Source organism: Toxorhynchites rutilus, chromosome 1 (assembly GCF_029784135.1).
Source record: "Toxorhynchites rutilus septentrionalis strain SRP chromosome 1, ASM2978413v1, whole genome shotgun sequence".
NCBI lineage: Eukaryota > Metazoa > Arthropoda > Insecta > Diptera > Culicidae > Toxorhynchites > Toxorhynchites rutilus.
Window position 1 is genome coordinate 88,030,971 of NC_073744.1, and position 22,200 is coordinate 88,053,170.

At 40.2% G+C, this 22,200-nt stretch overlaps 1 protein-coding gene across 1 annotated transcript in view; it reads right to left on the reverse strand.

Moving 5' to 3' along the window:
• Positions 1-8,486: 8,486 nt before the first annotated feature.
• The window catches only part of LOC129762869 (biorientation of chromosomes in cell division protein 1-like 1), a 39,389-nt gene continuing 25,675 nt past the window's right edge, over positions 8,487-22,200 (reverse strand). The window contains exons 3-5 of the mRNA XM_055761440.1: positions 19,907-21,982; positions 8,936-9,094; positions 8,487-8,871 (exon numbers count right to left, since the gene is read on the reverse strand). Of these exons, the coding sequence (XP_055617415.1) occupies positions 8,666-8,871; positions 8,936-9,094; positions 19,907-21,982 (2,441 nt within the window). The 3' untranslated portion in view covers positions 8,487-8,665. The remainder of the gene's footprint in view (positions 8,872-8,935; positions 9,095-19,906; positions 21,983-22,200) is intronic.

Genomic DNA, 22,200 nt, shown 5'->3' on the forward strand with positions numbered 1-22,200 from the left:
ACCATGCACTGATTTTTAAAGATCTTCATTTGATAAACGATTGAGAAGTGAAGGGTCGAAATTTCTAAGTGATTTCGAAACGCCTGTACTTTCGATATAAATCATGACATGAAGACAAAAAAATCTGCATTTTCAAACTACAAATTTCTGGTTTATGGATATCGAATGGATTTGTCGAGTGTAGTTTTTGCCCACTCCGGAATACGATTGTTTACAGGAAATGTCGATTCATTTACACATTCGCTTCACTTTAAGTCATCAGCGCAATGCGAAACCTTTTCCGCAATAATTCCAGGAATTTTCAGAGGGTACTAATAGCGTATTAGAAATATTTTCAATGCTTCTTCTTCTTGAATGGCGTTAACGTTCCCTGTGGAACTTTTGCCGTCTCAACGTATGTATTTATTAGCGTCATTTATTAATACTTAGTTGAGATTTCTTAAGCCAATTAACACGCCTTGAATGTATTCCGAGGGGCAAGCTCTACAATACGCGTTACCACAGTGCAAGTCGAAGGAAATTTCTCTGACGAAAAATCCCCCGGCCAGAACGGGAATCGAACCCGAACACCCGGCATGATAATGTGAGACGCTAACCGCTCGGCCACGGATGCACATTTTCAATGCATATTTTTTAATTTTTTAACTGCTTATTGACCATTGATCATTCATTGAGTATCTATATGGCTTTCAAAATGCACGCGGGGAAAAACTACCACCCCTATTCTGTATTTCGATTGATTCGAAATATATCGATCGACTTGATAAAATTCCATTCTGTATTCCGTTCAAGTTGTTTTTGCTTTTCGTTCAATCTGCTTATCTTCGAACATTAAATTGGCAAAAAAATAGGGGATGCAAAATTATATCTCGAACGAAATAATGGTTTCGAACGGAATGCAGAATCGGGGTATACATTAGAAAATTCACGACTCATTGAATAAGTTTTTGAGAAATCAATTGATTTAATAGAAAGTTAATTGATTCCTCAAAAACATGAATAAATGTTTAACCCATTTTAGGCCAAGGGTTCGAAAAATAGAACAGCAACTTTAATATTTTTTCATGGCTTTGGAAAGCTATCATATGGTAAGGATTTGGCATCAAATGATAGTTCAATTTATTAACTATCACTTACCATTAATTTCATTCAATTTTATATAACTTTATTGGACAATAAATTCGGATTAAAGCAACTATGTGCGAAAAGTACATAACCTCACATAACCTAATAAAAAACAAGACCTTCTAAAATGAAAAAAATATGTAAACTTTCTCACAGTATTACTTTGATAAAAAAACACACATTGTGATGTACAAAAAAAACCATTGGATTGAACCTCCTACAGGATAATAAATGTAGGTTTTCGCCAATGTTTTTTTTTGACGATTTTTCGGTTTTTTTTGTCATTTTTCGGAAAACGGAAGGACGGAAAAAAATGTTCTTGAATATTTGGGTTTCTGTAACGCCAATAATCAAAATTACACCAATGGTGTTCGTTAAAAAATAATTTTAACAGCTTGGTCGTTAATGGGTTAAACTGCTGAGGAAACCTTTCTCATAAATTGAATAGAATATCGAAAACTATTATATTAGGCTGTCAAAAAAGTCCTGCGGTATTTCCGCGAGGTGTCGTTGTAAGCGCGTAGTTCTAGTTGTATTCATTGTATCGAGTCATACTATAGCTTGTTGGAAAGGTATTTTTGCTATAATATAGTCCTTGGCAGTGTTTTGTTTGGTTAAGTCGTTCGTGAGTTATAGTGTCGCAAATATGGAGCAAAATAAAGAGAAAATCCGACATATTTTACAGTACTACTATGACAAAGGCAAAAATGCATCTCAAGCTGCCAATAAAATTTGTGCAGTTTATGGACCCGATACAGTTTCCATTTCCACCGCACAACGATGGTTTCAACGTTTTCGTTCTGGCGTCGAAGATGCGCCACGCTCCGGAAGGCCTGTCGTCGAAAATTGCGACAAAATCGCTGAATTAGCCGAGAAAGACCGGCATAGTAGCAGCCGTAGCATCGGCCAAGAGCTGGGGATAAGCCATCAAACCGTTATTAACCATTTGAAGAAGCTTGGATTCACAAAGAAGCTCGATGTATGGGTGCCACACACGTTGACGCAAAAAAACATCTTTGACCGTATCGACGCATGTGAATCGCTGCTGAATCGCAACAAAATCGACCCGTTTCTGAAGCGGATGGTGACTGGCGATGAAAAGTCGACGAAATCAAATGTAACCATACCAACGTAAGTAATAACATAAACAAATCCAAACTTTTCGTCTTGCTATTCCTCAAACGTCTTTTCTAAATAGTGTAAATTACGAGCCACCTGTTAACTCCACCATCTTGTGCTACTCTACTTGAGAGGCTTCAGTCAGTTTTTCTCGGTATGATCAGTGATGTCAGATGAGAAGACATGTTTTTGTTTTGAGAAAAACAACAAACAGTTTCAAAATTGATCAATTGATACTCTTTTCTCAGTGCCAAAATATTAAAAAAACATAACAAAAAGGAATAAGTTTCATATATCTTTTGGTTTCTATTGCAGAGCAAATGAATCAAACGTCTTGTTCAGTTGAATGCTTGCAATGGAATGAAAATTTTATTCTATCTCTTAGCAACTATTAACAATTCTTAGCGACGCGTATTACTATGCTACTACGATTACATTACTCCTCCCTAATCCGCGACGCCTGTTAACATTCGGAACTTCTGTTGCTTTTGAACAGTCATCGGTTTTGTGAACCTGCTGGCTGTTCAGTTGTAGGCATATAGCTTAGTTTTACAACACCATTTTGCAGGCTATCATGCACGAAATGGTATCGTATACTGACGTGCTTAGTCCGGGGGTTATAAGATCCGTTGTTTGCGATGCTGATTGCCGACTGGTTATCGCAACGTACAGAAATCGGCCTGGCCTCGAAATACTGCGACTGCAAATTGCTCCACCACATAGCTTCCTGAATTGTGCGAGACATAGCCATGTACTCCGCTACGCAGGACGAGAGGGCTACGGTTGGCTGTTTCTTGACGTTCCATGAGATCGCTCCTCCCTGCATCAAGAAAACGTAACCGGTCGTGGATTTCCGGTCATCTGTATCTCCTCCCCAATCGGCATCGCTATAACCAACTATTTCCGCTGGACCGCTTGCCAAGTACTCTAATCTCTTCGTAGTTGTACCCTTCAGGTACCGAATTATCCTTTTCACCGCTTCCCAGTGAGGACGGCCAGGGTTAGCACTGTACTGGCTCACAACGTTAACGGCGAAAGCAATATCCGGTCGAGTGCCTTGAGCTGCGAAAGATAAACACCCGACTGCTTCTTTGTATGGAACCGACTTCATTTCATGCGTTTCGGATTCCGTCTTCGGTGCCATCGACTTGTCCAACTTGATGCTAGGATCTGTAGGTGTTGCAACTGGGTGAGCCTCGGCCATACCGAAACGATCGATGATGTCTTCGATATAGGCTTGTTGATCCAACCACAGCTTGCCTTCTTCACGCTTTCTCGTGATTCTGATCCCGAGACAGTGATGCGCCTCCCCGAGGTCTTTCATTTGGAACCGACTGTGCAGATGATCCTTCAGTTTCTTCTTTAGCTTCCGATCGTTTGTAAAAATCAAGAGGTCGTCCACGTAGATGGTCACAAACATCATTTTATCCTCATAAACACACCAGTACAAGCAAGGATCTACTCTCGACCGCTTCAATCCGAACTCACGCAGCACCTCATTCAATTGCGCGTTCCATACGCGGCTAGACTGCTTCAGGCCATACAGCGCCTTCTTGAGTCTGTACACTTTTCCGTTTTCTGCTGCGAACCCTTCTGGTTGCAGCATATAAATCTCCTCATCCTTCAGCTCGCCCTGAAGAAAAGCTGTGACTGCATCCATTTGGTCGATGTCCAAATTGTACCGCACTGCCAGAGCCATCAAGTATCGGACGGTCGCGTATCGCACGACCGGAGAATACAATTCGTTGTAATCCAGACCAGGTCGTTGAGAGCAGCCTTTCACCACAAGTCGGGCCTTGTATCTCTGAGTCTTCCCGTCGGGACCTTTCTTCGTTCGGAACACCCATTTGTTCCGGATTGCTTTCCGCCCTTCAGGCAGATCTGCGAGCACCCATGTCCTGTTCTCGCTAAGGGAAGCGATCTCTTCGCGCATCGCCACCATCCAGCGATCTCGGTCGGGTCGTCGCAGAACCTCTTCGTAGCTCGTCGGATCATCCATTATATCCTCATCGTTCGTCGTATTTGAGGTTAACTGAGAAGAATGAACACCGCCAGGAAATGAACTGTAATTAACAAAGTCACTGTACTTGCCTGGACAACGGCGCTCCCGACCGCTGCGCCTCAACTCCTGCTGCATTTCATCAGCTAGTCTATTTAGTTGCGGTGGGAGCGCATGATCGGCAACGGCATCCTCGTAGTCATCCGCTTCGCTGAACGAACTATCGACACCAATCGCTTCTTCCGCTGGCTCGATATCATCACGATTACCACAAACAACTCCAGCACCAGTCACAGGCTCGACTGTACCACACGCAGGATGGTCACGGAACTCGTCCCAACAAAGCTCCATGAACTCCACCGGTTTCACTGGTTGTTCCACCTCACAAATAACGACACCTTCCTCCAGAACTACGACGTCTCGGCTGATGCGGAAACTGCCCTTCTCAGAATCATACACCCGATAGCCTTTTGTGTCTTCACAATAACCAACGAAAATACCCTTTTCGGATTTGGGATCGAATTTCTTCCTTTTCGCCTTCGGAACCAGGGTCATCACTCTTGAACCAAAAATCTTAAGATGCCCAAGATCCGGCTTTTTCCCTGTCCACGCCTCTTCAGGCGTTTTGTCCTTCAGGGAACGTGTAGGACAACGATTCACCACGTGAGCAGCAGTCGAAATAGCTTCTGCCCAAAACTCCTTTCCAACCTTTGCATCGTTGAGCATGCATCGCGCTTTTTCTACTAACGTGCGGTTCATCCTCTCGGCCGCCCCGTTCTGCTCGGGCGTATACGGGCACGTGGTTTGATGTCGGATCCCGTCCGACTCCAACAGCTTCCGGAAATCTGCATTCACATATTCCTTTCCGTTGTCTGAACGCAGGATTTTCAGCTTCTTACCCGTTTGTCTCTCCGCCTTGGCCTTAAACGATTTGAACGCCCCCAGTGCTTGATTTTTATGCTTCAAAAAATAAACCGCCACGCGCTTGCTCACGTCGTCCAAAAATGTCACAAAATAACGACTTCCACCCAACGACGGAACCTCTACTGGACCGCAGAGGTCGGAGTGTACCAACTCCAACAGCTCTTCAGCTCTTGACTCGCTGCTAGGAAACGAACGCCTCGCATGTTTGCCCTCCAGACAGGCAACACAATTCTTCAACGTCCCGACTTGAAAATCGATTCCGTCCGCAATCTGTTTTAGCTTCTTCAGCCCACCTTCGTGGAGATGTCCAAGACGTCGATGCCAAAGTTCAATACCGCTTACCAGAAGTGACTTCTCCGATCGATTGACTTTGTACAGGCCACCTTCCTCGACACCGGTGATAACCAGATCGCCGTCTTCATCCCGAACTTCACATTTGTCCTTGGTGAATATAACGGTTTTTCCCTTTTTGCAGATGCTACTTACAGATAGCAAATTTGTAGCTAATTCCGGGATCTTCAGTACTCCGTTGACATCGATTTGACCATCGTCACTGTTCAAAACGACGGTACCCTTCGCTACGACCTTCATGCTGGTATTGTTCGCCGTTCCGACATCATGGTTCACCTTCTCTTCGTTCACAAATTTCTGCTCCGTCCGTGCCATGTGGCAAGTCGCACCCGAATCAAAGTACCATTCATTGGTAATCACATCTCCCATGGCGAAAATGGAACACAGACCCTTGTTCTTCCTCGGCTTCGGTTGCTGTTGCTTTTCCGGACACTTGGCAGCAAAGTGACCTGGTTTTTGACACTTGAAGCACGTTTTCTCGTCGACCTTCACTTTCACCATCGTTGGTTTGAACCATCTGGAACCCTGCTTGACATACAAAGCATCTTCGTCACTGCAATTCATTGCGCCCCGTTCGATCTTCACATCCTGAAGTATCTTGGACTTCACTGCATCTGCTGTCAGCGCAATACCTGACGCCTCTAGTCCCATTATCATCGGCTCATACTGCTCCGGCAAGCCCATTAGCAACATCGCAGCCAACCAGGAATCATCGACTTTGAATCCCACTGACACTAGCTTGTGACTTGTGCTCATCAGCTCATCAACATAAGCTTCCACACTGGAACTGTTAACAAGACGTATCGAGGTGAATTTTCGTAACAATCCAATCTTCCGATTCAGACCGCTATCCTGGAACGCCGTTTCAAGCTTCTTCCAGGCAGCTCGTGCATCGGCCGCATCCAGCACCAAACTATAGTTGTAGGTTTCCAAACCAAGACAGATGGAAGCCAATGCCCGTTGCTTCATATCCGCTGGCACCGCTGCTTGTGCTTCGTCGGTTTCAGCAACTGCTTCCCAACATCCTTCACGGATCAAAATCATCCGCATCGCGAACGCCCATGTCGTGAAATTTTCTCTTCCGCGTAACTTTTCAATGGCCGGCAACGCCACGGAACCTCCGCCAACTCGAACGCTTCCTGGTCCAGCTGCAGCTCCGTTCGCCCCATCTCCGATACTAGAATTGTTTCGCGACATCTTGACTTCGGATTACTTCGGATACTCCTTCTTACTTGATACACTTCTTGAGATTAATGCTTCAGTTAAAATAAAACTACTTCTTAACTTCAGTTATGGCCATTTGCCTGGGCCCATAACCTATTGCAGAGCAAATGAATCAAACGTCTTGTTCAGTTGAATGCTTGCAATGGAATGAAAATTTTATTCTATCTCTTAGCAACTATTAACAATCCTTAGCGACGCGTATTACTATGCTACTACGATTACATTAGTTTCATTGATGTTTTTCCTCGAGCATATGGTTTCATCACTCAGATTTGGATTATGGATTTATTGGGGGCAATGTTTGTTCACCTTATCAACGATTTATCAAGAAAAGTTTTAAATCTATATAAGTTTTAAATAATATCCAATAAAGTAGTTGTTTTGAATTACTCATTTTCGTTCAATATGTGAAGACCCTTTTAATATATTCAAAACAGTCATCTCGCATCCCTGCATATGAGTTCAATGTTTACATTTGGTTGTGTTGTTTGGAAGAGGTCCATTTGAAAATCTGTAAAATCTTGCAATTACTGAATTGAATTTGATGGTTGCAGTTGAAAAAAAACATTGCTTATGCAATACTAGTTAATACTAGTTTAGCCGTGAAACAATTTTTGAAGATAAAGGTGGAGCAGAAGAATACCGATGCTTTCAATCAACAAGGTGAACGAACACATAAAAAAAACTAGACGATTCGACTGATTCATCGACGAGCGCGGCCAAACGGTCGTCGAGGCAGACGAGCTACTCGTCTGTTTTTAGTCGAGCTCGGCTTCTGGAATATGGAAACAAACGAGACGTTCGTCTCGTTTTCTGGAATAGGGCCCATAAATCCCCAAGAGAATAGTTGACGGGACGGTGACGGTAGCGCTGAATGTGTAATGCACTTAGACCTACACAACTGCTTAAAATTGTCGTCATCTCCCTCTCGTAAACTCTGCTAGTTTGTAAGCTTGGTAATTCGATTCTCCATAAATTCAGAATCAATGCCACAAACTAGTGGTAACGGAATATTAACGCGTCATGCTGCATGTTAACTTTTTTAACTTTAAGCACTAGATAGCAGTTATAAACACAAATCGGATATGATATCAAAACGAGGTATTTCCAGACTCGAAGTATGCTCATGAGCACACTTGATAATTACGAAGTACATACATGATAAATGCTGTTCTATTCATACGAAATCAGGTAAACGAAAATTTTTCGAACATTTTCGAAAAGTAAGTCATACCAAACGTAGTGAAACTCAAAAACTCATATGGCCTAATAACTCAGATTGAAAATTTGTTTGTTGTGTTTGATAGTTTAGACGCTAAATAAAAACCTTTTTCATTGAAATATATGGTGAAAATTGGTCAAATTTTTGATTGTCAGTTTGACATGCGGTACAATGTACAACCAAAATATGTGTGTCATGCTACGATGGTACCTGTACAACGCTGTACATGTACAACGCTAGTACAGCTGTATGTCAGTTCATGGTATTAAACAAACGTATCTATCGAAAATTTACCCTCGTCGCCAATTGTAGTGGATTGACGACCGGTTAATTTCGTCGCGTTTTTTTACCCTCGAAACGAAAAAGAATATAACGTTGTAACTCAACATGAAAATAACCAGGAAACTCGAAAAAAAAGTTTGAAAGTGTAGTGAGAAATCTTTACAATACCAACATGGAATATATGGAATAATCTCATTTGAAAACATGAGAAACATGGCAATGCACTGTAAAGAAAAGTGGTTTGGGACAACTGATGATTTTATGGCAACTGCATACATCTATACAAAGCAGAATTAAATACGTCTTACGTATTATAGAAATACCAAATAACACTACTCCCATAGTAAACTAATGTATATTAGAATCACTGTCAAATTGCTTTGGTCAAACGATTGCTTGGCCCTTGGACTTTTAGAAATCTACATTGTGATTTCTGTCTGAACTCCCTCGCTTCCTCGTGTGCGCGTCCTTGTCCGAAGCCCGTTGAGAGGACGTGGTTTGTACAGATCATCACTGGAATACCGTTGTGATTTGATGGTACCACCATTGTTGTTGTTATTAATTGTAGGTGATTTTTTCTCTGTGTTCACTGTATTCATGTCCGAAATATCCACCATAAGAAATGCTGAAACCGATAAGGATTTAGAGTTTAGTTCTTACGAATGATTTGAAAAGTCATTTCTTCTTACTTGGGCTATTGTTGTTAACTAAATTTTCTCTGGGTTTTGGGAGTCCTAATCGTTTCATCTTTCCCGTCTTTTTCTTTTGAATGTTCTCCACTGTTTCGGCGGCGCACGTAGTGCGATCTTTTATATAATCTGTTGTGAGATATATTTTTTGTTGATCAACTATAGAGCAATTCCAAATGAAATCAACAAATGACAAAACATTAGTATTTTTGATTCGAATGAAAGTATGTATTCTGTTTGGGTTGGAGGAAATATGAGTTTTCCACAGCATTTGGGAATTTGTTGACTCAAGTGTTTTGAAAAGGGCGTATCGATTTTAGTAAGAGAAACTATGAGTTCTATCGAAATAGTGTCTTAGAAATAGTTATAAAGTATTGATGTTAAAACGTGAAAAATTTACACTGAAAAAAATTAGTAGGGTAGGGCGGGGCTAGTTGGTCATAGGGGTAAGTTGGTCAGTGACAATATCTTGGAATCTGAGCGTCCAAAAAATTAGCGATCTATGGATGAAAAATAGCGAATTGCTGATACATTAACATAAGCAAATTGGAAAACTTTTTATTAAGCAGGTTAAAAAATACGAACATGGCCGATTTTTCCAAAAATCATGCACAGTTCGCGCATTATAAAATTGAATCTGAAAATGGTTAATAATCATGAAATAAATCGGTTCTAACGTAAAACAAAAATTTATTGTATGTAGTAGTTTTAAATGTTAATGGAAATCGCTTTGATTTTTTTGAATTTTCATTAATATCCTTCTTTATATATAGAGGGGCTAGTTGGTCACACAAATTGCACGTTTAAGATCAACGCATATAGAATTTTCCGGTGTGCCGCGTTTCATTACGCATGCTATAAACAAATATAGAAAGCATATGTTTTACTGCTAAACCCAGTGTATTTGAAACGAGACAACCTGATACCAACCACCGCACAAACCACTTGCAATATAATTGTCATATTTGTATTTTTTGCTGTAAAATTTTCATTAAATATAATAAATGCCTACATTGAATATTAGAACTCACAATAATGCATTGAGTAATGTAGCATACCTGGAAGTTATTTCAATATACTGTGGGGCGAACGGAAATCGGTTGTGCGCCTCAGGGATGCCAGGTGATTTTTTTTTCAAATGTCTTCACATGGTACGAGAAAATGTCTTCAAATGTCTTCACCATAATATCGGAGGAAAGTTCTTCACACAAAAACGGAACTGTGATAACTCTATTTGTTGATTTCAGCTTTGAAGTTTTGGTTGTTACTCAAACCATATCCATGAAACGAATTGTAGAAAGGGTATGTCACCGGAAAACCTTCGATTTGTGAAATGGTCGTTTGAAAGATCTAGGTTAATCTATTGTATAGTATAGGCCCAAAATAAAAGAAATGCAATGTCACAATCATTCGAATTAGAGCGCGAATAAACTAATGTCTTCTAGAAACAATATGTATTCAGACCGCTTCGTTCGTTGAGACTAAAGTCCTACTTTTGGACGATATTTTTGGCCAATAGAATTTCATGGAAATAATATCTTTTAAAAAACCCACGTACTCTATTATAATGAAATGTTTGTACAAATATTTCATAATGTTTTCAAAATGTCTTCACAAAATCAAATGTCTTCAAAATGAAGACATGTCTTCAAACCTGGCATCTCTTGCACCCCGTATGTGGAGTTAGTTGGTCAATTTATTGTGAAATATAAAGACGTCAAATAAAAGAAAAATGTCAAATAAATGATTCTCTGGTTATTTTTCATTGAAAGGGTAAAATATAAGCTTCATTGTGATACATAACATTCTAACGCAAAACTTCGTACTACAAAGTTATAGCCAAATTTATTCAAAAATGACCAACTAGACCCGCTTATTTACAAAAAAAACTTTAATTTGCAATAACTAAAATACATATTTTTTTATTTTTTCATATAAAATAGATGTCATGTTGAAAATTCAAAAAATGAGTACAAGATAGTAAAACTATTTTTGGCGAACTTTTTGGAACATCGAATTTTTATGGTTCGTGCTCTGTCAGCAATAAATCGAAGCTGTTTTTTCCCTATTTCTCCGCTGAAGTGGTTTTTAGTCGGTTTTTTCTACTTTCGTCGCAAGTGAAGTGCACCAAAAGCAACAGGAACAACGAGGAAGCGCCTCTCTGGCAAGACCGGATCGGTGGCCTGCTTATTCGTTCCACTGAACGCCTTCAACGCCTTCAATTTTTTTGTTTTGAGATATTTTTTAGTTTAATTTAATTTTAATTCTAACTTAGTTTTAAGTTGAGTATTTGAGCACGCGCGTGTGTGTTTGTGCATGAGTTTTTTCTTGTTTTTCATAGACGGTTGCGCACCGTTTGCACAACCGTTATGACATCTAATGAGGCCATTGTTGCCGGACGCGCTACTATCAACCGTCCTCAAAAGGACCATGGGTTGTTTTCTTTCGGCCCAAGGTAAAATCGTTGAGAACTCTTGACATTTCAAAAGATTTGCTGCGTAAATATCCGGGCGTCTCGATACATAAAGAGAGACCGGACAAACTGCGTGTAGAAGCACTGACTTTTGATGTGGCCAACAAGATTGTTGACCACGAAAAATGTATCCACTGTGGCGAGAATCTTCACCCTCTACAAGAGTGCCCAAGGTACAAACAGATCTCCGATAAAGTGAAGCGTTCTATCGCTAGGCCCTCAGAAGCCTTATCTCTGCCTTGCTTCCATCTTTAAAGTCTTATCTTAAGCAATTAACTGCATTGATCATATCTTCTAACGTAGTAGAACATATGATCAATGTGCTACAATGGAACTGCCGTAGTCTAGTGCCTAAACTAGAATCGTTCAAATTTTTACTTCAAAATTATGATTGTGATATATTCGCCCTTTCCGAAACATGGCTTTCTTCTGACACAGAACTCAACTTCCACGATTTCAACATTATTCGACTAGATAGAGATGATTTCTATGGAGGACTACTTTCAGGGATCAAAAAGGGCTACCCTTTCTAAAAAATTAATCTCCCAGCTCTATAAGACGTAGAAATTGTCGCTTGTCAAATAACTGCAAAGAATAAAGAACTTTGCACAGCTTCAGTATACGTTTCCCCAAATATTTCCATTAGCCGTAGTCAACTTTGGAATCTAGTTTCGATTCTCTCAACCCCAGTTCTAAGTTTGGGTGACATGAACTTCCGTGATACTGGGTGGGGCGATCTTTATGATGACACTAGGGCGGCTATTTTTACGATTATGTGACGATTTCAACTTTACTATCTTGAACACTGGTGAAGTGGCACGCGTGCTCCCGTGGCCGAGTGGTTAGCGTCAAACCTAACATGCCGGGGGTTCGGGTTCGATTCCCGTTCTGGTCGGGGAAATTTTTCTTCAAAGAAATTTCCTCTGGCTTGCACTGTGGTCACGCGTATTCTAGAGCTTGCCACTCAGAATGCATTCAAGGCGTGTTATTTGGCATAGAAATCTCAACTAAGTACTAATGAAAATGACGCAAGTATTACGTTGAGACGGCGGAATTCCTCTAGGAACGTTAGTGCCATATAAGAAGAAGAAGAAGAAGTGGCAGGCATTGCAAAACCTCCAGCTCGGCAAAGTCGGGTCGGTGCTCAAGCTCGCTATCATTAGATTGTCAATGGAAGGTCATCAATGATCCCCATGGTAGCGATCACTTACCAATCAATATATCGATCAAGTGTAGCCCGTAGTTCACTGAACCACTGAACGAGTTCCATTTGATCTAACAAGGAACATCGACTGGCAAAAATTTGCATCGGCGGTAACAATCGGTGTCGGATCAATAGATATACTACCACCATTGGAAGAATATCAATTCTTCGTCGATTTGTTGTATAAAAGCTCGCTGGAAGCGAAAACAGAAAAGTTCCAAGTGCTCCGCTTGAAAGAAAACCAGCCACTCCTGGCTGGGACGATGAATGCACAAAATTGAATTTGAAAAAATCTGATGCTTCCATCTGATGCTTTTCGTAGACATGGAACATCCACACACTTCGAGGAATATTCAAAGCTTGAAATACAGCTGAAACAATTAGTTAATGCAAAAAACGCGGTTACTGGGGCAATTTCATTGAAGGTCTTTCTCGTGAAACCTCAATACACACCTTGTGGAGGGTAGCTCGCAACATGCGTTCTTTGAGAAACGTCTCCAAGCGGTGGATCTCTGGACAGATCATTCTCAATGCTGGAATTTTCTATGGCTCTTCTTTCACCGAACAATCCTTCAGGGGCTGTTCACATACCACGTGGACAGAAAAAGCACGATTTTACACACACCCCTCCCCCTCCGTGGACAAGCATGGACATTTTCATACCCCTCCCCCTGTTGGCCACGTGGACATTTTCGCTTATTTAATTAGAATAATTGAGGAAATAACTGGATTGCGCTTACATTAAATTTTCATTCCATTTAAGTTTTTTTCAAATTTTTACTAGCTGTACCCTGCCACGCTTTGTATGCCATTAGCTAATTAGTATGCCAACACGGAAACGCGCAATATACAGTTGAACAATCCGTACCCGAATCTACATCACACAATTTCAAAGATTGATCTTGAGCAACGCCAATCGAATAACATTAAATGGATTTAAAATAATTCTCGGATACAATTTTAGTTCACGTTTTTTTAAACACTTGCAAAAAATGTGTTGCTACCACATAGAATACGTATTCAATACTAGAAAGTTGATTTTGGCTTACAGCTTTACTTCAGAAGTGTGCTTATTCCATCTGAAAATCTTAAAGCTTCCTGAGGGGTTGGCAGTAGCAACAACAATCCCTGAAGTGGATTTTATATTTTTTCATAATATGAGCTCCATCAGTGGCGAACTTTTCGAGGTTATGAGGCGTACAAAAACAAACAGAACAATTTTGTATGCATAGATTTTTTTATCAATTAAAAGGATTTCAAGAAAGGAAAAGATGGAATAGAGACCATGCACTGATTTTTAAAGATCTTCATTTGATAAACGATTGAGAAGTGAAGGGTCGAAATTTCTAAGTGATTTCGAAACGCCTGTACTTTCGATATGAATCATGACATGAAGACAAAAAAATCTGCATTTTCAAACTACAAATTTCTGGTTTATGGATATCGAATGGATTTGTCGAGTGTAGTTTTTGCCCACTCCGGAATACGATTGTTTACAGGAAATGTCGATTCATTTACACATTCGCTTCACTTTAAGTCATCAGCGCAATGCGAAACCTTTTCCGCAATAATTCCAGGAATTTTCAGAGGGTACTAATAGCGTATTAGAAATATTTTCAATGCTTCTTCTTCTTGAATGGCGTTAACGTTCCCTGTGGAACTTTTGCCGTCTCAACGTATGTATTTATTAGCGTCATTTATTAATACTTAGTTGAGATTTCTTAAGCCAATTAACACGCCTTGAATGTATTCCGAGGGGCAAGCTCTACAATACGCGTTACCACAGTGCAAGTCGAAGGAAATTTCTCTGACGAAAAATCCCCCGGCCAGAACGGGAATCGAACCCGAACACCCGGCATGATAATGTGAGACGCTAACCGCTCGGCCACGGATGCACATTTTCAATGCATATTTTTTAATTTTTTAACTGCTTATTGACCATTGATCATTCATTGAGTATCTAGATGGCTTTCAAAATGCACGCGGGGAAAAACTACCACCCCTATTCTGTATTTCGATTGATTCGAAATATATCGATCGACTTGATAAAATTCCATTCTGTATTCCGTTCAAGTTGTTTTTGCTTTTCGTTCAATCTGCTTATCTTCGAACATTAAATTGGCAAAAAAATAGGGGATGCAAAATTATATCTCGAACGAAATAATGGTTTCGAACGGAATGCAGAATCGGGGTATACATTAGAAAATTCACGACTCATTGAATAAGTTTTTGAGAAATCAATTGATTTAATAGAAAGTTAATTGATTCCTCAAAAACATGAATAAATGTTTAACCCATTTTAGGCCAAGGGTTCGAAAAATAGAACAGCAACTTTAATATTTTTTCATGGCTTTGGAAAGCTATCATATGGTAAGGATTTGGCATCAAATGATAGTTCAATTTATTAACTATCACTTACCATTAATTTCATTCAATTTTGTATAACTTTATTGGACAATAAATTCGGATTAAAGCAACTATGTGCGAAAAGTACATAACCTCACATAACCTAATAAAAAACAAGACCTTCTAAAATGAAAAAAATATGTAAACTTTCTCACAGTATTACTTTGATAAAAAAACACACATTGTGATGTACAAAAAAACCATTGGATTGAACCTCCTACAGGATAATAAATGTAGGTTTTCGCCAATGTTTTTTTTTGACGATTTTTCGGTTTTTTTGTCATTTTTCGGAAAACGGAAGGACGGAAAAAAATGTTCTTGAATATTTGGGTTTCTGTAACGCCAATAATCAAAATTACACCAATGGTGTTCGTTAAAAAATAATTTTAACAGCTTGGTCGTTAATGGGTTAAACTGCTGAGGAAACCTTTCTCATAAATTGAATAGAATATCGAAAACTATTATATTAGGCTGTCAAAAAAGTCCTGCGGTATTTCCGCGAGGTGTCGTTGTAAGCGCGTAGTTCTAGTTGTATTCATTGTATCGAGTCATACTATAGCTTGTTGGAAAGGTATTTTTGCTATAATATAGTCCTTGGCAGTGTTTTGTTTGGTTAAGTCGTTCGTGAGTTATAGTGTCGCAAATATGGAGCAAAATAAAGAGAAAATCCGACATATTTTACAGTACTACTATGACAAAGGCAAAAATGCATCTCAAGCTGCCAATAAAATTTGTGCAGTTTATGGACCCGATACAGTTTCCATTTCCACCGCACAACGATGGTTTCAACGTTTTCGTTCTGGCGTCGAAGATGCGCCACGCTCCGGAAGGCCTGTCGTCGAAAATTGCGACAAAATCGCTGAATTAGCCGAGAAAGACCGGCATAGTAGCAGCCGTAGCATCGGCCAAGAGCTGGGGATAAGCCATCAAACCGTTATTAACCATTTGAAGAAGCTTGGATTCACAAAGAAGCTCGATGTATGGGTGCCACACACGTTGACGCAAAAAAACATCTTTGACCGTATCGACGCATGTGAATCGCTGCTGAATCGCAACAAAATCGACCCGTTTCTGAAGCGGATGGTAACTGGCGATGAAAAGTGGGACACTTACGACAACGTGAAGCGCAAACGGTCGTGGTCGAAGCCCGCTGAAACGGCTCAGACGGTGGCCAAGCCCTCATTAACGGCCAGGAAGGTTCTGCTGTGTGTTTGGTGGGATTGTCAAGGAATAATCTATTATGAGCTGCTTCCCTATGGCCAAACGCTCAATTCGGACCTGTACTGCCAACAACTGGACCGCTTGAAGGTAGCACTCATGAAGAAGAGGTCATCTTTGATAAACAGAGGCCGCATTGTCTTCCATCAGGACGCGCCAGAAGCTCCGTGAGCTCGGATGGGAGGTTCTTTTGCATCCGCCGTATAGTCCGGACCTTGCACCAAGTGACTACCACCTGTTTTTGTCCATGGCGAACGAGCTAGGTAGTCAGAAATTAGCCACAAAAGAGGCCTGTGAAAATTGGCTATTCGAGTTTTTTGCCAAAAAGGAAGCGAGCTTCTATAACAGGGGTATTATGAAGTTGGCATCTCGTTGGGAACAAGTCATCGAACAAAACGGCGCATATTTGACTTAAAACAGATGATTGTAACTAATTTTATGAACAAATGAAAATTCAAAAAAAAATACCGCAGGACTTTTTTGACAGCCTAATATATTGACAGTTGTGGCAGAACAATGCACGCTAAGACAGCTTGCAAATGACGGTGTGGTTTCCTTCAGAGGTCCCCGTGCCGAAAACATGCAAAGACCATTGCAAAATTCCCTAGACAACTTGTCTTCCTGGGCAAAGAACTTAGGGATCGAATTCTCGCCGCAGAAAACTGAACTGGTAGTGTTTACTCGAGAGCGGTCCCCAGCCCAATTGTAACTTAAGCTTTCGGGCAGAAGTATTACCCAATCAATAAACTTCAAGTATCTTGGGTTCTGGTTTGATTCAAAATGCACTTGGAATACCCACATTACGTATTTGAAGCAAAAATGTCAAAAGAGGCTCAACTTTCTCCGCTCGATTTGCGGCACGTAGTGGGGAGCTCATCCGGGAGATCTCATAACGCTTTATAAAACAACTATTCTATCTATTCTGGAGTATAGTTCTTTTTACCTTCTCTTAGCAGCTAAAAGTCACCTTCTAAAATTGGAACGAATTCAATATTATTGTCTGCGTATAGCTCGCGGCTGTATGCATTCAACGCATAACATGAGTCTCGAGGCAGGAGTAACAACTCTACAGAACCGATTCTGGGAACTTTCTCAGAATACTGGTGAAAGGCGGAGTCACGAACACACTTGTGATTGAAAACTTTGAAAAAAATCTTCATCTAAATATACAGTTTTACTATATTTCGTCAGATATTTGTCTTCCATCTTCTACTTCAGACCGTGCTCACTTCACCATCAGCAGTTCCTCAATTGAATACGATCTGTCAATGAAACAAGCAACTCTTGGGATTTCAGATCAGCTTCGACCAACATTCATTCCCAATATTTTTAACCGAAAGTACCAACAAGTCAATTGCATGAAAAGATTCTTCACTGATGGGTCTCGCCTCAATGGATCCACTGGCTTCGGTGTTTTCAATGAAAATTCTTGCGCCTTCCGTAAACTGCAGAAACCTTGTTCCATATATGTTGCTGAGCTGGCAGCAATCGACTTCGCATTGGGGATGATCTCCAACAAGACTATTACTTCATTTTCTCGGATAGTCTCAGTTCGCCTGAGACTTATTCCCTCACAAAAGTGAGGCAGCAGATGAGTGCACTGATCGAAAGATCTTATAGGATAACCTTTGTATGGGTCCCCTCTCATTGCTCAATTCCTGGCAATGAAAAGCCGGACACTCTCGCAAAGATGGGTACCCAGGAAAGCAAATTGTTTGATAGACAGATTTCATACGATGATTTTTTTCAATTACAGGCAAACCTTTTTTTGTACGGGGGATGGTTACCGCACAAAAAAAATCGCATAAAAAATCGTGCAAAACTTCACCAGTAGCTTTAAAAAATCGTGTTCGGTATACATTTTGAAATAAAGCTTTTTTCGTGCGGTAGATAGGGAACGCATAAAAAAAAGTTTCCCCAAGAAAATAATTCAAATCCACGCCGTTCGCCGTTCAATTTCCTTTTGTCTCCCTGCTTTGCGATGGGACACTTTGCCTTTCGGTTGCGCGTGGCTGTTTTGTGCTTTTAGTTGCATGTCGAAACGTGTTGCTGTTAGAAATCATGTCTCAAATCAAAACTCAAAACTTAGAAAAACTTAGAGCATGTGATGTGAAGTGGACAATTGAGACGCAAATATGCTTTTTTCGCACTGAAATGCATATAAATCATCGAAAAAACTAATGGACGATAACTTCGTCAAATATGCTTCTTTTCATATACCGCACAAGAACAAAAAACCGCACAAAAAAAATCGCACAAAAAAAAACGCACAAAAACAGGTTTTACTGTACTGCGTCAGAGTTTCCTCTTGAATTGACAAACCGATTGGAACACTGGAAGTCTTGGGCGGTGGTTATATTCAATTATTCCAAATGTTACAAACGCTCATTCGGGCTTCATTTACTGGTGTCACAAACGTTAAAATTTGAGTTTTTTTTAAATAAAAAATCACCGAAAATCAAGGTTTTCAAAAAAAATGATGCCAAATAAAAAATTGCATTACTCGTCGAGATTTACAAACTCAAACTTTGACCGCTTTGCGCCACTCTCCCTTAGGTCCGATTGAGCTGAAATTCGGCATAGGGTGTTTTTCCGAGGTGGTGAACATTTTGTATAGGGTAACTTTTTGAAATTTTGGGGTCGATTTTTTCCCATACATTAGCACCCTAATGTGCATCTCCACAGAACAAATCTTGTTCAAAGCAACCAGAGAGTAGATTTTGAAGCTCTTGAGGCCCAAGGAAGACAACCCTATGATCCTATCAGATACGTGTTGGGAACCCGCGACATCTGCTATATGCTGTCGATCTATGTGTTTGTGAAACGGTCTAGTATAAGAATTCAATGCCTTTGTGTTTTTCTTTTTCGTTATTAGTTTTTTGTCTTGTCCCCTCATCTCACCGTCGCCCACCTTCGACAGCCAGTCGAAAATCTGATGCCATCCCTGGTCCTAATGCACAACACTACAGTGCGTGTGGCAACTCTCGGTTGAGACAGCTTTACCCAATTTCCATATTCCAAACCTGTCCAGTCCCACAAAATTGTTGCCCCCTTAACTTCGAGTAAACCGCGAGTAATCGGTCGAATCCTTCTAACCATAGATTTAAGATTAAATAATGTAAACAAAACTGAATTACCGGCTCTGCAAAGCTTCTGCAAATAAACGATTTGGAAAAAAATCGAATTTTTATGAATTTTCGAAACTTCGAATTTTTGTATGTCAACAATCATTTTTAGTTAACATAGTTGTAAGACAAAAATTGTCAAAATATTGGACTCCCGGCCCCGTCAGGCTAACGCCACATGTGCCTTAATAAAAAATATATTTGGGAAAAAAAAAAATCATTTTTAGGCACAAATTATGAATCTTAATCACCCTTTCACGTTTTTTCATCAATATTCTATAGATCTTTCTAAGACACTATTTCGGTACGACTCATAGTTTTTGAGATATAAATAATAAAAGATTTCTCTTACGCAATCGATACGCCCTTTTCAAAAGTTATACTCGAGTTAAAAAAATTCCCAAATGGTGTGGAAAACTTATATTTCCTCCAACCCAAACGGAATTCAAGCTTTCGTTCGAATCAAAAATACAAGTTTATAAAACCTGCATTTTTAGTTTGATTTCATTTGAAATTGCACTATTATGATTGTGTTGAAATCTTACCTTCAGTTATATCCATAACATTATTCCGCATTTTCCCAACATTTCTCGCGGGAGATGGCCCGGTTTTTTTCTTATTGGTTCGCTGATTCACGACTGATGTTTCACGAACATCGAGAGTTGGTGCCATTTGACAATTGATCGAAGAGTTATCAGATTTTGACAAACAGTCTGAATTGTTTGCTCCTGCTTGTTCTTCCTTCATTGGTTCGATGCACACACTTTGTGTTTCGCAAATATTCTCTGGAATTTCGATACTATCTTTTTTTCTTTTCGACAGGCTATCGTTTGGTACACTTGGACCACCATGTTCAGAAGATGCATCTAGGGAAAACCATTTAATTTTCGAGCTTTCAATTGCAAACTGCATCGGAATAGTGCAGACAATGTTTTGCTTCAAAAAAAATAAAAGTTTATCGTTGACTGGGAACGCTTCATTGTCTTCGGGAAAGAATAATAACTCTTTTTCCTCGTCTCTCGTTGGCAAAGGTTCCAAATTTGTCGTGTCACTATGATAGACGGATTCAAGCTCAGCCATTTGGCTTCCTTCACCAATGATTTCATTTCCGATAGACGATTGTTTTTCTGAAGCTTTCGCCTGTTCGCGTTGTTTTCTTTCATCGCGCTCCATTTGCTTGCGTATCTTCATGAGTTTTCGGGCTTCACTAAAATTCGATGCTATCTTCGGCTTTTTTATCTTTCTGATGATCGGTGGTGCTTGTTGATCCTTGCATTGGGTGGGTTTATCGCCAATGAACAATTCAAAGCCCACATTATCCTCTTTCATCAGTATTTGATCTACCACCACCGGTTTTGTTGATAATTTAATTAGATTGGCAGGATCAGACGGAGGGAAATCAAAACGCTGTGGTAACATGTCTTCATCGGCAGTTGAAGCTGCTTCTGATGAGCTAAACATATTGTTTACCTCGGTAACTCTTTCGATCTCTGTGGGCTCTAAAACGATGATACCTTCGTCAGGATGATCTATAGGTTCCCCACAAGGCATAACGTTGTCTTCCTGACGGATTTCGCGAGTCGTATCATCGATGCAAACCGGATCAAGTTGTAACGAACCAATAACTGGTTCTTCTTGAATTATTTCATCACTTTTTCTCAACTTGGCTGGTTTCTCAAACGAAAAAGAGAAAACATCCATGTTGGGAGCATCAACTTTACGAGCACAGTCTTTAGGAATCTTCTCATGGTTTTTTCTTGACCTTTTTTGTCCGACTTGAGAATCTACCGAAAAATTCTTGTCCGACTTTTTCTTGTAATCATTCAATGATTCAATTTTCGGCAATGATATGCGCTGCAGTTGTTCTTCATCGAACCCTTCGAATTGGGATTCAAGCGATTCGTTCGTTTTGACCTGACTGTCATGCATCTCACCACCGCGCTTCTGCGAGGTATTCATGTTGTTTGTTGTGTCATTAAGCGATTCGCCAGAGCCGTTATTTGCGTCTCCATATTGTCTGCCATGCTTAACACTATCAGTGCCATCGTTGGAATCTCTATCGGTTGAACGCCGCTTTTTGATGGGCTTTTCGCGAGAACTGTAATGATCGTCATCCGGGTTTTTCTTATCATGAAACTTTTTGGAACTCCCACTGTTAGAGTTGCTTTTGCCATTTTCGCTTTTTCTGTCACGTTGATCAGATTTCCGACCACTGCTGCTGTGTTTCGCCGAACTGTAGGACCTTCTATCACGCGAAGACGAGGAACGATGGTGATGAGATGTCGAATGTTTCCTGCTAAGACTACGATCTCGATCACGGGAGTTTGTTTTTTTCTCTTTTTCGGTATGTTGCTGGACAACTGCCAAACTGACTATCTCTGCTTGTAAACTGTCCATTTTTTCAACGTCAGGTGCTGATTGTGTGCTGTGTTCATCATTGAGAGGTGTTTTCGCAGAATCACAGTTATCATGTTGATTGTACTGCTCCAATGTCCGGCGGTCCAAAGTTGAATCTTCGCATATCCGCAAAGATCGTTCCGATTGCGTGGAACTTTCCTCGTATTTAGATGTTGTTGTTGGAGAAGAGGGACATCCCGGATGTTTGTCAGGTATTTCTTGGCCTAATTTTTAATGTGAAATTTCAAAATCATGGATCAAAAATAGGAAGTGTGTTATATATGTGGTATATCGTACTATCGTTGATTTAGTGATCATTTGTTTGAAGTTGAATCTAAGTCCATTCTAAATGAATGAATAAATGAATATTTGGAGGACTTCGAAAACGAGAGCGTTACGTTGGAGGCATAAGGTTTTATGCATCCAATATTGGATACGAAAA